Below are 15,744 nucleotides of genomic sequence, written 5' to 3'. Positions count from 1 at the left end.
TCTCTACCATAAGCCACCTCCAATGTAATTTTAGATAATTTGGCAGTCCGTCCAACTGGCCTCACAACCGCAGACTGCGTGTATTTACACCTGCCCAGGACCTCCACATCAGGCTTCTTCACCTGTGGGATCCCTTCTGGCCCTTCCTTGGACACTGTGCTATCTAACCTCGAAATGAGTTTCAATGCCATACAACACTCCTTCCGTGGAGTGCATGCTTTTCAACCGTTCACTGCCTGCACCCGCACGCCCGACTAGCATCACCACCCTGGATGGTTCCGACCTAGAATATGTGGACATCTATAAGTACCTAGGTGTCTGGCTGCAAACTCTCCTTCCAGACTCATATCAAACATCTCCAATCCAAAATCAAATCTAGAGTCGGCTTTCTATTTCGCAACAAAGCCTCCTTCACTCACGACGCAAAAATTACCCTCGTAAAACTGACTATCCTACCGATCCTCGACTTCAGCGATGTCATCTACAGAATTAGCTTCCAACACTCGACTCAGCAAACTGGATGCAGTTTATCACAGTGCCATCCGTTTTGTTACTAAAGCACCTTATACCACCCACTACTGCGACCTGTATGCTCTAGTCGGCTGGCCCTCGCTACATGTTCGTCGACAGACCAACTGGCTCCAGGTCATCTACAAGTCTATGCTGGGTAAAGCTCTGCCTTATCTCAGTTCACTTGTCACGATGGCAACACCCACCCGTAGCACACTCTCCAGCAGGTGTATCTCACTGATAATCCCTAAAGCCAAAACCTCATTTGGCCACCTTTCCTTCCAGTTCTCTGCTGCCTGCGACTGGAACGAATTGTAAAAGTCTCTGAAGTTGGAGACTTTTATCTCCCTCACCAACTTTAAACATCTGCTATCTGAGCAGCTAACCAATCGCTGCAGCTGTACATAGTCCATCGGTATATAGCCCACCCAATTTACCTACCTCATCCCTATACTGTTTTTATTTGATTTACTTTTCTGCTCTTTTGAACACCAGTATCTCTACCTGCACATGTTCATCTGATCATTTTTCACTCCAGTGTTAATCTGCTAAATTGTAATTATTTACTCCTATGGCCTAGTTATTGCCTACCTTCCCATGCCTTTTGCACACAATGTATATATATTATTTTTTTCCTACTATGTTAGTGACTTGTGTAACTCTGTGTTGTTGCCTGTTCACACTGCTATGCGTTATCTTGGCCAGGTTGCAGTTGCAAATAAGAACTTGTTCTCAACTAGCCTACCTGGTTAAATAAAGGTGAAATTAAAAATTAAAAAATCATCTGAGACCAGCCACCAGGACAGCTGATGAAACTGAGGAGTATTGCTGTCTGTAATAAAGCCCTATTGTGGGGAAATTCTGATTGGCTGTGACATTTGGGACCCAGTCAGCATCAGAGGGGAGCTTCTTGTGTGTTTGTTTGCTTGCGTGCACGTGTGTGTACTCTGTACGTGTGTGTGTGTATGTCTGGATCTTGAGGTTTACACAGGACTCTATATATATTGGGTGTTTAATTATTAAGGGGGTGTGCTATGGAATTGTTTTATACTGAACAAAAATATAAACGCAACATGCAACAATTTAAGATTTTACTGAGTTACAGTCATATAAGGAAATAAATCAATTGAAATAAATTAATTAACCCCTAATCTATGGATTTAACTTGACTGGGCAGGGGCAAAGCCATGGGTGGGCCTGGGAGGGCTTAACCTCAAGGTGCACGCACACACAAGCACACGCACACACAAGAAGCTCCCCTCTAATGCTGACTGGGTCCCAAATATCACCGTATTCCCTATATAGTGCACTATTGTTGACCAAAGCCCGATGGGCCCTGGTCCAAAGTGATGCACTATATAGGGAACACGGTGACATTTGGGAAGCAACTGCCGTTCTGTGAGGAATAGGCTCTGAGATGATGACTGAAGACACTTTCTTTTTTACTCTACCGCAGCTAAATCCAATAGCAGGACAAGGCAAAAAATAATTGCTTTGATAATTAGTACCACATGCATAAACAATTCTATTATTTTTTGTACATTTTCCAATTAATCATACATGCTTTTTCCTCATATGACCTTTTAAATGTTATGAAAATACCACCATGGCCTCCAGCGCGGATCTGAACAGCACAACTTAGTGTTTTCCTACCGTCCTGCCAAATTTGTAAAAATAAATATTGCAGGGAAACAAGAACAGCATCATCTCCAATTCCGACACCCCTCCTCCCTCCCTTCTCCTCCTCCTCCCCCTCCTCGCTCCCTTTCCCCCAATGCGAAAATCATTACCCTCAATGCAGCGAAAATCATTACCCTCAGTAACAAACCACTACGGCACGCGGTTGGACTATTCTAACACAGCCGCACATTATTAGCTCAGAAAGATGAGAAAAGAGCAGGCATCTCCCATTGTTCTCTAAGCCAGTGTTTAGGCCCCGCTAAAAACCTCTTTTGTGTACAACAAACCGGTCCTAGAGAAAGAGAAAAAATACCATTAACAAGATTAGGGAGCTCATTTTGCAGCCGACAAAAGGATTTACAATGCGCCTCTGTTCATTAAGCAGGAAGCGGGTGACAATACTGATCTATAATCTTTAGCTGGGGTCTGATTGAACTTCAGTGGCCCGCCTATTGTTGTGTGCGGGGGCTTCACACAATGGTACACTCGCTGCTCCTCTGAGGATAAAATGACAATGGAGAGAAGGAAGAAGAGAGAAAGAAAGGGTGATAGACAGAGGAGTTCAACATTTACATTACATTTGAGAAAACACTGTTTTCCAGAGACATACATTAATGAGTTCATACATTTATTTTACATTTTCACCATGGGAATCAAACTCACAACCCTCACATTGCCAATGCCATGCTCCATCAACTGAGCCACATGGGACAAGTTCAAGCTTCTAATTTCCATGTAAGCTTCATATGAACCAGCAATCATCTCTGTGACAGTGGGTATGAGGGGGAGGGGCAATTTCTGTGTGTACTTGCATGTTTGAGTGTGTGCATGCATATGTAAACATCCTCTGCATAACTGTCTTTTATCTTTTTCTTTCACAGACACACAAAAGCCTTGCCCATAGCCATGCTTATGACATTGCATTGGTTTAGTTCATACACTTGCTGTAGTCTCCACAGTCTCCCTATTCTGTCAATCACATCATATCCGCTGGCTGAAAAAATCAATTGTGCTGGTAGAGTCACTCGGGAAACCAACAATACAATTCATAATTACTCTCCAGTAATACGGATCTGAGGTGCAATGTAATCACCATGCAGTGTCTGGGAGCAGAACTGGGCCAATGAAGGCAAACAGATTTATTCTATAGAGCACATCTGCCTTATTTAGAGAGAAAGAGACTGTACGCTTAGCTCCCCTGAGATCTTAGCGGCAAAGGTCCAAGAAGAGCCTGCAGAAGGAGGAAATAAGCCCAGCCCACTCTACTGTGGACCCACATTACACCTCACCGGCAGACAGGCAGGCAGCTCTGTGCTTTCTGGGGAAATCTAATAGGTTGGCCTCTGCGGGCAATCCCTACGGTACTCAGCCGTGCTACGGTACTCAGCCGTGCACAAATCAAGTCTTTACCCGAGAATGGTGGTTTTCTAATGACACGACAGAATGGGTTGACAAGATATGGGAAGCGGCAGCCTAGTGTACTTATGGTGAAATATGAATGTAAATCGATATCGTGGCCCTGGTCTCTGCCTTATCTTGTGAACCAAAGCAAAAAAGAAGAGTTAAACAGAAAGAAGAGTATACTCTATTCAACAATAGTCACTGAGATTAGCTGAAGAAAAGGCTGCAGCTGTAAGAGCTGCAGATAAGTATAAGAATGAGATGGAGCTGAGTGCTTTCTATCCACTCAGTTCATGGACCACATAAATATCCATCTGTACAGAGCTATCCTGGTCTGATCCTAGACATTATAGATGAAAAGGAGGGACCAATGATGTCATATAGTGCAAAACATGTTAATTGAATGAGATACAGTATTCATGCACATTATAGGTGAATGTAAAATGTAATATTGCACAATAGAAAATGTAATGGAATCATGGATAGATAATGGCACCTCTGGCTTCCATAATATGTCCACGTCTCCTATATGACATTCAGTGCTGTTCAAGATCGGTGTCTTCATAGAAATAGCTTCTCAACAGCGCGCGCCACTAGGCAAAATACGTGCTTTGTTTGAAACGACATACAGGTAGGCTACAGTTTGTTAACTTTATCTACTCAAACATTTGCCCACGAAAAAACACTGTACATAATTCAAAAAGATCTAAATGCATATTCCCATGAACTGGTTGGCATGTAGTGGGTTAAGTTGGTACATGCCCAGAATGTTATACGGTTTGAGAAGAAGGGGAGGGGGGGACAGGGACAGGATGGGGCGGTTTGATCCAGTTGCGCAGCCTCTGCCTTCTGAAATAGTCTTCCATTGTCCTCCAATATTCTCTCTTTAGTTAACCACTTTACCTCCTCTATTCATACACCTCTATCGTTAGACACATGGAAGGTGGCGTCACAGCACGAGGCTTCGCTAGCTACAGTACTTACCAGCTTACCTCTTTGTTAGCATTAGCAAAGATGCTATGTTAGCTACATTACTACCAGTATAACTCTTTTGAATTAGCAGTAACAGGGGCGGCAGGTAGCCTAGCATGTAAGAGCATCAGGCCAGTAACCGAAAGGTTGCTGGTTTGAATCCCAGAGCTGGAAAAATGGGAATAAATCTGCCGTTCTGCCCTTGAGCAAGCAGGTAACCCCCAACAACTGCTCCCTGGGTGCCAATGACATTATATGTGGAATACACATCTCAGTTGAATGCATTCAGTTGTGCAACTGACTAGGTACACCCTTTCCCTAATTACATGGTTACCTCTTCTATATTAGCAGGGACATTATGCTAGCTACATTCCTACCAGCTTACATCTTCTGTCCCTCACTGGTCTCAAACCAGGGAACCTCTGAACACATTGACATGTCACCATGAAGAAATGTTACCAGTAACGCCACAAAATGCTGTGGGTCTTGCAGAACAAGGGAAACAACTACTTCTAGGTCTCAGAGCAGGATATGTCTCAGAATGAATGCTACTAACACTCCGACAACCATTTCACATTGGCTACAAATTGACAGACAATATTAGCAGGGACAGACTCCGGACCTAGCCCAGTTCTATGGCTAATTTCTTTAGTTCTAAGAGCACAGTGATGATGTATGATTAGACTGAGGAGAGACGCTCCTGGTCGATTGGCCAACAGTCATTAATGAATTCCTGGAGCGGACTGTGAAAATGGGGAATAATTCCTAAAACTCTCTCTCCATGGCATACTAATTGGCTGGGGAATGAATATGTAGCAATAGCTTTAATCTCATTGGATACAATACGGGGCCATTTGAAGCATATTTGATATGATTTATCGTAAATACAAACATAGATATGATCAGAGTGTGTGGTTGGAAGGCTTTTTCTCTGAGCTGGTAGGATGTGCATTTCATATTCAAGTAATTGTTTTCTGCATTTTTCTCTGAGCAACAACCAGTTGGATCATTTGCATATTACTCATGACTTCCAGAGGGAAAAATGTGGAGGTGGCAGTAAAGTTGTCCAATGACACTTTTTTCCCCTTTCTTTTCAGTGGCTGCTGTGTGCCTGTGTTGGAGACAATCCAGCATAGAAATTGTCTGGAAGGCACTTTGCAAATTGCATTGATCTCTCCCTAGACCTGCCTTCCACCTGCTTCCCATCCTAATGCCTCTCTATTACAGAGGGACACGGGGAGGTGGTGGTGAGACGACAGGTGTCGTCACACACACACGCGCGCACAAACACACACACACCTGTCTCACTCCCAAATAAAGACAATTCCCTCTATTCTGCACTCGAATTACACACTAATTTGGTCGATACGGGGGACAGACAGCAAGACAGTACTAGAGCAATAGAGGAAGAGAAGAGACGACTGTGTTTCATTTCCTGGGAAACAGAACAAGATTAATAGAGTGAGATTAGGAGAGGAGAGTTAAGAAAAAGGGAACATTTTTGTGAAGAGGAGAGGTGTTTTCCTTGCCTGAGACTCATGGTCATCACTTTATTAAAAAAAACATACAGTGAATTTGGACATTTTGTTACGCCTTATCCTAAAATTGATTAAATCTTATCTTCTTATCAATCTACACACAATAAATACCCCATACTGACGAAGCAAAAACTATTTTTTTAAAACATTTTGCAAGTGTAAAAAAAACACACACACAAAAAAAAAATTGATAACTATTCAGACCCTTTGCTATGAGACTTGAAATGTTTGAGATGTTTCTACAACTTGATTGGAGTCCACCTGTGGTAAATTCAATTGATTGGACATGATTTGAAAAGGCACAGACCTGGCGCGGCCTGCTCAATGCATCACCGGGGGCACACTGACTGCCGATGTCATAGGAAGTCACCCAAACCGAGGCTTGTACACCCCGCTATCATCCAGAAGGAGAGGTAGGTACAGGTGCAAAGCTGGGACCGAGAGACTGAAAAACAGCTTCTATCTCAAGTCCATTCGACTGTTAAATAGCCATCACTAGCCGGCCTCCTCCCAGTACACTATCCTGAACTTAGTCACTAGTCGCTTACCACCCGGTTACTCAATCCTGCACCTTAGAGGCTGCTGCCCTTATTCTATCCTACATATTCTTCAGATATAGTACATGTTATATCCACATACTGTCTATAATGTCTATACATCCCATCATATACACTCATATACACTTCCGGTCAAAAGTTTTAGAACACCTACTCATTCAAGGGTTTAAAAAAATATATATATATATTTTCTACATTGTAGAATAATAGTGAAGACATCAAAACTATGAAATAACACATATGGAATCAAGTAGTAACCAAAAAAGTGTTAAACCATTCAAAATATATTTTAGATTTTAGATTCTTCAAAGTAGCCACTTTTTGCCCTGAGGACAGCTTTGCACACTCTTGGCACTCTCTCAACCAGCTTCATGAGTTAGTCACCTGTAATCCATTTCATTTAACAGGTGTGCCTTCTTAAGTTAATTTGTGGAATTTCTTTCCTTCTTAATGTGTTTGCGCCAATCAGTTGTGTTGTGACAAGGTAGGGGTTGGCACCCCCCCCTTGGGTTGTGCCGTGGCGGAGAACTTTGTGGGCTATACTCGGCCTTGTCTCAGGATGGTAAGTTGGTGGTTGAAGATATCCCTCTAGTTGTGTGGGGGCTGTGCTTTGGCAAAGTGGGTGGGGTTATATCCTTCCTGTTTGGCCCTGTCCGGGGGTGTCCTCGGATGGAGCCACAGTGTCTCCTGACCCCTCCTGTCTCAGCCTCCAGTATTTATGCTGCAGTAGTTTATGTGTCGGGGGGCTAGGGTCAGTTTGTTATATCTGGAGTACTTCTCATGTCCTATCCGGTGTCCTGTGTGAATTTAAGTATGGTCTCTCTCCAATTCTCTCTTTCTCTCTCTCGGAGGACCTGAGCCCTAGGACCATTACTCAGGACTACCTGACATGATGACTCCTTGCTGTCCCCAGTCCACCTGGCCGTGCTGCTGCTCCAGTTTCAACTGTTCTGCCTGTGATTATTATTAGTTGACCATGCTGGTCATTTATGAACATTTGAACATCTTGGCCATGTTCTGTTACAATCTCCACCCGGCACAGACAGAAGAGGACTGGCCACCCCACATAGCCTGGTTTCTTCCTAGGTTTTGGACTTTCTAGGGAGAAGCCACCGTGCTTCTACACCTGCATTGCTTGCTGTTTGGGGTTTTCGGCTGCGTTTCTGTGCAGCACTTTGAGATATCAGCTGATGTACGCAGGGCTATATAAATATATTTGATTTGATTTGTATACAGAAGATAGCCCTATTTGGTAAAAGACCAAGTCCATATTATGGGAAGAACAGCTCTAATAAAGAGAAACGACAGTCCATCATTACGTTATCACATGAAGGTCAGTCAATATGGAGCATTTCAAGAACTTTGAAAGTTTCTTCAAGTGCATTCGCAAAAACCATCAAGCGCTATGATGAAACTGGCTCTCATGAGGACCGCCACAGGAATGGAAGACCCAGAGGTACCTCTGCTGTAGAGGATAAGTTCATTAGAGTTACCAGCCTCAGAAATTGCAGCCCAAATAAATGATTCAGAGTTCAAATAACTGAAACATCTCAACATCAACGGTTCAGAGGAGACGGTGTGAATCAGGCCTGGTCGAATTGCTGCAAAGAAATGACTACTAAAGGACACCAATAAGAAGAAAGGACTTGCTTGGGCCAAGAAACAGCTCCAAAAGCCAGACTACGATTTTCAACTGCACATGGGGACAAATATCGTACATTTGGAGAAAATCCTCTGGTCTGATGAAACAAAAATAGGAGGAAAAAGGAGGATGCTTGCAAGCTGAAAAACACCATACCAACCATGAAGCATGGGAGTGGCAGCATCATGTTGTGGGGGTACTTTGCTGCTGGAGGGACTGGTGCACTTCACAAAATAGATGGCATCATGAGGTAGGAAAATTATGTGGATATTGAAACAACATCTCAAGACATCAGTCAGGAAGTTAAAGTATGGTCGCAAATAGGTCTTCCAAATGGACAATGACCCCAAGCATACTTCCAAAGTTGTGGCAAAATGGCTTCAGGACAACAAAGTCAAGGTATTGGAGTGGCCATCACAAAGCTCTGACCTCAATCCTATAGAACATTTGTGTGCAAATCTGAAAAAGTGTGTGCGAGCAAGGAGGCCTACAAGCCTGACTCAGTTACACCAGCTCTGTCAGGAGGAATGGGCCAAATTTCACCCAATGTATTGTGGGAAGCTTGAGTAAGGCTACCCAAAACGTTTGACCCAAGTTAAACAATTTAAAAGCAATCCTACCAAATCCTAATTGGGTGTATATAAACTTCTAACCCACTGGGAATGTGATGAAAGAAATAAAAGCTGAAATAAATCATTCTCTGCTATTATTCTCACATTTCACATTCTTAAAATAAAGTGGTGATCCTAACTGACCTAAGACAGGGAATTTTATTAAACTGGGTTTAAATGTATTTGGCAAAGGTGTATGTAATCATCCGACTTCAACTGTATGTATATCTAGACAATCAGGTTGCATTGAAATTACAAAAGCAATGGATAGAGGAAAATCTGTTGCACATTTTGATGGTCAGGAAATATAATACAGTTTAAGTGTGGCCCTCCGGACCTCGGTTGAAGACTGAATCTGGCTAGCTGGGTAAAATGAGCTTGACACCCCTGGTGTAGAGGGCAAGGAAGGGGAGACCTTTCCTCTGCAGATGAGGAGAGAATAGTTCAAAGGGAGGGGGTTGTGGATGTCCAGAGTATGGGGTAGGGGTCTCGATGGAGCTCAGGAGGGTAGAGAGATGGGGTAGAGAGGCGTGGAGGGTGAGGCCTTACCTGTGCAGATGGAGCCGTTCCCCACATAGCCAGGCTTACAGGAGCACAGGTGGCCTCTGATGGTGTTGGTGCAGATGGCATTGTCATCACAGGAGCTCTGTCCACTGGCACACTCGTCATGTTCTGAGGGAGAGATGCAGCAGGGTCAGACTGTGTGGTAGTGTCTGACTGTCTGGCTGTCTGTCTGCAAGCATATAGACTACTCAGCATTGTGAGAGTGTGTTTGTGTGGTGAATGCATGTTTGTGTTTTTTAATATTTTTGTTCTGTGTTTGTATGTCGCAAGTGCATCCCTCCTGTAGGGTCATTGTCAGTTGCTTTCATTCAACAGTGTACTGTCAAATATCTCCCTCCCAGATCTGAGCTGCTTACTGAGGGGCTGGTCGGAGCATTTAGCCTCAGGGAATAGGGAGTGGGTTTGCACCACAGGCAGTGTATGATCAAACACCATGTAGCCGCTCATCACTGCAAAAAAACATAATCTCATTTACTAGCCTACTTGTGGGAATCCATGACAGGTTGTGTAACACAAACACAGCCAAAAGTTATCTTGAATACAGTTAACGATTCAAACTTCGCCACACACTTGATCTTACACTGCGCAAAAACCAACGGTGGTAAACTGTATGTGTTCCGGTGGAAGTTCATTCATTTCAAATGGGAAGCAAATCCATACTGATGCTTCCAATCTGCTGAACTAGGCTCCGGTAAGTACAGTGTGTACTTCAATAAAATGTTTCAACTTGTATGTTGCTTTGCCTTGTGGTCTTTGAAACATAAGTGGATTAACCACCGAAGATGTTGCAAATGTGTGGTTTTCAACTACAGTATGTGTTTATGGGATAGCAACAAGAAAACGTTTGAAAGCTCAATACATTTACTTTAAAAATACAAGATAAAAGTTTATGATGTTTCGAATTCTATGCAATTATGTTTTATATGTATTCTATGCCATTGCTATTGTTGATTATATTAATAATAAAGTTGTGGGCTGTAGCCTGTTGTTATTAGTAGGTCTATTGTACTTTTTACAATTGATTATTGCTATCATTATTATAGTAATGGAGGCTAGCTACTCCCATAGCTGTGGGAAGTAGTTTGGGGGTGGGGGTTCTGTGATTTTGTTTATTTTTTATTGATGAAATAGTGCAGTGTGTGCTCCCTCACGCTCCCCCAGTACAACACACGAAATCAGGTGTGTAGTGCTGGGGGAGCGCTAAGGAGCACGAAAAACCATTGAATGACAAAATGAATAAATATGAAGGCTACAGCAGCCTAGAGGTAGGTAAATGGTGCTTTCTTCCCTGTCTTATCTCTGGCGAAGGAGGAAGAACTGTAGGCTACATGTGTGCACTGTATAGGACCATTGGAGTCTTGACAACGTCAGAAATAAAATAAAAAAAATAATAAATTCACCTCTGCCTTGACATTCATAAAACTCCACTGACCTGCTCTTCCGCAGTAGAACCCAGCATGAAATGTGACCACTTGGTTACAGCGACACGGTTCTGCGAAGGACACCAAAAACCAGAGTGGCCACCATAAAGCCCAAGAACCTGACCATCTCTGGAAGTTGCTGTATCCATGCTTGAGATCATTAGCCAATATTGGCTATTGGTTGAGATGCAGGGCACGTTAGGGCCATAACATAATACAAAATAACTTGTAACTACAGTCTTTTATGTCCAAGAATACAAATGTAAAATAAAAACATATTTGGGGGGCCAAATAAAATCATCCACAGGCCAAATTCGGCCTGTGATCCGCAAGTTGGAGAATCATGCAGTAGACCGTCTCAGAGTAGTTGCCGCAAGTGTCTCCTGACCAGAAATGCTGGTATGTCAATCTGTCAATCTGGGATCTAATATTTTCTATAAAGAATCGTAAAAACCTTTTGCTTGGATGGCACCAGCAATACACTCAATTATGAGGGATTTCTCAGAGATTAGGGTAGAGAAGTGTTTCATCTTGCATCTTTTACTGAAACATTGTAATTTCTCATCAAATCCTTTATTATCTCATAGAATACTTCAAGTTTGCTGGCCTTCCATTTACATTCAGCTAAATGGCACTGTCACATCCTGATCTGTTTCACCTGTCCTTGTGATTGTCTCCACCCACTACGGATGTCGCTTATTTTTCCCAGTGTATGTATCCGTGTGTTTCCTGGCTCTCTGTGCCAGTTCGTCTTGCATGTTTGTAAAATCAACCAGTGTATTTTTTCCCGTACTCCTTTTTCTCTTCTCTTTGCTAGTCCTCCCCGTTTTGACCCTTGCCTGTTTTCTGGACTCCATTCCCGCCTGCCTGCCCTTCGGTACCTACTGGACTCTGAACTGGTTTTGACCTATTTCCTGTACACGACCATTCATTACGTTCACTTTATAAAGCACGAGTGTGGTCATTAAACCAGAGTGAGACTATGCCAGACAATTTATTCTTGATTTTAACTGGTGCCACTGAGTCTAAAGTAGCCTGACATACAGTATGTCATTGAAACTTTTCACCAAATCATCGGTGTGAAGACAGAGAACAGGATCAGTGGTAGAGAACAACAAAGCATACAGGAATTTTCTAGCAGTTGTGGAGTTAATGATGCAAGAGCGAGTTGGGACTGGTACATTTTTAGGAGGAGGAGGAGAAAGCATTCTAAAAACAATACTGAGATGGTTAGAGACACACACATTAATACTTTTTCCAAGTTTCAATATTCAGACCATGGTACAGCACTAGATCAAAAATATGGCCTTTGTTGTGTGTAAGCCCTGTGGCATGTAGCACAAAGTTAAAGGATTCTAACATGATAAGAACATTTTCCACTAGTGCATTGTTTGGGCAACACACAGGAATGTTTAGATCTCTAAGAAATATTAGGTTTCGGAGGGTTGTACACTAACATATACAAGATGGGCTGTTTCTTGTTCAAGCTATAGATAAGCCTCTCAAATGAGGAAGATTCACCACAGGGCTACATATAAACTTGTCTCTATGAATGACGGCTACCCCACCACCACAGCCAGACAGCCTGGATTTCTGTAGATAAGAAAAGGCTGGAAGGGTAGTTTCAAAAGAGAAAGATGGCACTGACAGAGTGGGCTGCCTCGCTTCTCGCTCTTAGGAAACTTTGCAGTATTTTTTTTCACATGTATTATTTCTTACATTGTTAGGCCAGAATTTTTGGGGTGTTATTACATACAGCCAGGAAGAACTATTGGATATTAGAGCGACTCGAACTCACCAGCACTACCATCATTACGACCAGGAATATGCACCCCCAGGGAAATTCCAGAAGCCAACCCAAAACAATGCTGGCATAGGAGAGGTATTCGGAGTGGTCTTCTAGTCCGATTTAGGAGGAGCGCACACCAATCACCGCTTCCGAGTATATTACTTGCTAATGTTCAGTCTCTGGATAATAAAGTTGACAAGCTCAGGGCGAGGGCCTCTTTCCAGAGAGACATCAGGGATTGTAACATTCACGGAAACTTGGCTCCCGGGATCTACTGTCTAAATCGATCCAGCCAGTGGGATTCTCAGATCATCGTGCAGACAGTAATAAATATCTCTCAGGGAAGAAGGGCAGGGGTGTATGTTTCGTGATTAACGACTCATGGTGTAATTGTGATAACATACAGGAATTCAAGTCTGCAGAACTCATGCTGCCGACCACTGTTACTCCAACTTCTGGGATGACCACAAGGTCCTCCCCCGCCCTCTCTTCGGAAAATGTGACCATAACTACATTTTGCTCCTCCCTTCCTATAGGCAGAAACTCAAACAGGAAGTACCTGTGAGAAGGACTATCCACTCTTCAAAATTGTTTTGGTCACGCGGACTGGGATATGTTCCGAGTGGCTTCCGAGAATAACATTGACAAATACACTGATTCTGTGACTGAGTTTATCAGGAAGTGTATAGGAGATGTTGTACCCACTATGACTAACAAAACCTACTCTAACCAGGGGCTCCCGAGTGGTGCAGCAGTCTAAGGAACTGCATCTCAGTGCATGAGGCCTCACTACTGTCCCTGGTTCAATTCTAAGCTGTATCACATCTGGCTGTGACTGGGAGTCCCATAGGGCAGTGCACAATTTGCCCAGCGTTGTCCGGGGTAGGCCGTCATTGTAAATAAGAATATGTTCTTAACTGACTTGCCTAGTTAAATGAAGGTTAAATACCATTACATTTAATACAACATGTGGATAGATGGCAGCATTCGGGCAAAACTGAAAGTGTGAACCACAGCATTTAACCTTGACTATGGCAAGGTGACTGGGAATATGGCAGAATACAGACAGTGTAGTTATTCCCCCGCAAGGCAATCAAACATGCAAAACGTCAGTATAGAGACAAAGTGAAGAGACAAAGTGTTGTCGCAATTCAACAGGTCAGACAGGAAATATATGTGGCAGGGTCTACGGACTACAAAAGGAAAACCAGCCACGTCGTGGGCACCGACGTCTTGCTTCCAGACAAGCTAAACACCTTTTGTGCCGGTTTGAAGATAACACAGTGCTCATGTGGCCCGCTACCAAGGACAGGGCTCTCCTTTTCCGTGGCCAATGTGAGTAAAACAAGCGTGTTAGCCCTCGCAGGGCTGCGTCCTCAGAGCATGTGCAGACCAGCTGGCTGGTGTGTTCACGGACATGTTCAATCTCTCCCTATCCCAGTCTGCTGTCCACACATGCTTCAAGATGGCCACCATTATTCCTGTACTCAAGAAATATCATTTTTTGTCACAAGAATTTGGCTACACCCACACTAAACACGTGTATATGACCAATAAAATGTGATTTGATATGATTTAGAGGACTAAAATCCAATCCTCTGGGATAAGCCAAATTTCAATTAGCATTAACATATCATACAGCTACACCATTGAGAGCATCCTGACCGGTTGCATCACCGCCTAGTATGGCAACTGCTTGGCATCCGACCGTAAGGCGCTACAGAGGGTAGTGCATACGACCCAGTACATCATTGGTGCCAAGTTTCCTGCCATCCAGGACATATATACTAGGCAGTGTCAGAGGAAGGCCCAAAAAATTGTCAAAGACTCCAGTCACCCAAGTCATAGGCTGTTCTCTCTGCTACCGCACACAAAGCTGTACCAAAGCGCCAAGTCTAGGTCCCAAAGACTCCTTAACAGCTTCTACCCCCAAGCCATAAGACTAAAAAACAATTAGTCAAATGGCCACCCGGACTATTTACATCCCCCGCTGCTACTCGCTATTTATTATCTATGCATAGTCACTTTTCCCCTACCTACATGACCAGATTACCTTGACTAACCTTTACCCCCCGCACATTGACTCAGTACCGGTACCCCCTGTATATAGCCTCGTTATTGTTATTTTATTGTGTTGCTTTTTATGACATTTTTTACTTTAGTTTATTTAGTAAATATTTTCTTAACTCTATTTCTTGAACTGTTGGTTAAGGGCTTGTAAGTAAGCATTTCACAATAAGGTCTACTACACCTGTTGTATTCTGGAGATGTGACAAATTCCTTGTTTTGATTTGTATGCACTGTATATTCAACAGACAAAGTAAGCTGCGTGAATGGTGAGACTTGGCACAGACACACTATCTAGTGTGCTCTCCCTCTTCCTCTCCATGTTGATCTTCCTCTCCATGTTCCTCTCGCTCCACTCTCCTCTTCCTCCTCTTCATTATCTCCCTCCACACCGTCCTCCTCTTCCTCCTTGTTCCACATCTCTATACCTCCAAGCATCTAACTCCTCTTCCTCCCGGCCTTTTCATGCTGAGGCCTAACTCTCCACATAATTTTCCTCCCTTTTCACACACTCTCTCACTACCTTCCTCACTTTATTTTTCTCAGTCTTACACCTACTTTGTAGTTACCTTTTAGGAGTTTATAATAAACTAAATCATGATGCTATACGTCACTTTCATTCAATAAAACAAAATCCCCTTCACACAAACACACGCATAAAGTATCATCATAAAGCTATACAGCACGTGCATTCAATCAATCATCAATCAAAATGATTTAATAAAGTCCTTAGTGGAGAGATTGTTTCTCTGTTCATTGTGTGTTTGTCAGACTGATGGATAATCAGACAGGATAGATCACACAAAAAGACATTCATAGATGAGCCGTTCTTAAAACCTGTTAGAGATAGGGGGCAGTATTTCCCCTTTGGATGAATTGCGTGCCCATAGTGAACTGCATCAAAATCTGTTCTAAATTGCTAATATATGCATATTATTATTAATATTGGATAGAAACACTCTGAAGTTTCTAAAACCGTTTGAATTATGTCT

General features: G+C 43.0%; 1 protein-coding gene across 1 annotated transcript in view; it reads right to left on the bottom strand.

Annotated features, from left to right (window-relative positions):
• The window catches only part of LOC118393628 (protein kinase C-binding protein NELL1-like), a 398,605-nt gene that overhangs the window by 73,947 nt on the left and 308,914 nt on the right, over positions 1-15,744 (bottom strand). The window contains exon 14 of the mRNA XM_052461927.1: positions 9,461-9,583. Coding sequence (XP_052317887.1) covers positions 9,461-9,583 — 123 coding nt within the window. The remainder of the gene's footprint in view (positions 1-9,460; positions 9,584-15,744) is intronic.

This window comes from Oncorhynchus keta, chromosome 14 (genome assembly GCF_023373465.1).
Source record: "Oncorhynchus keta strain PuntledgeMale-10-30-2019 chromosome 14, Oket_V2, whole genome shotgun sequence".
Classification (NCBI taxonomy): Eukaryota; Metazoa; Chordata; class Actinopteri; order Salmoniformes; family Salmonidae; genus Oncorhynchus; species Oncorhynchus keta.
The sequence above is the reverse complement of the archived record's forward strand: the minus strand, read 5'-3'. Positions and strand labels throughout refer to the sequence as shown.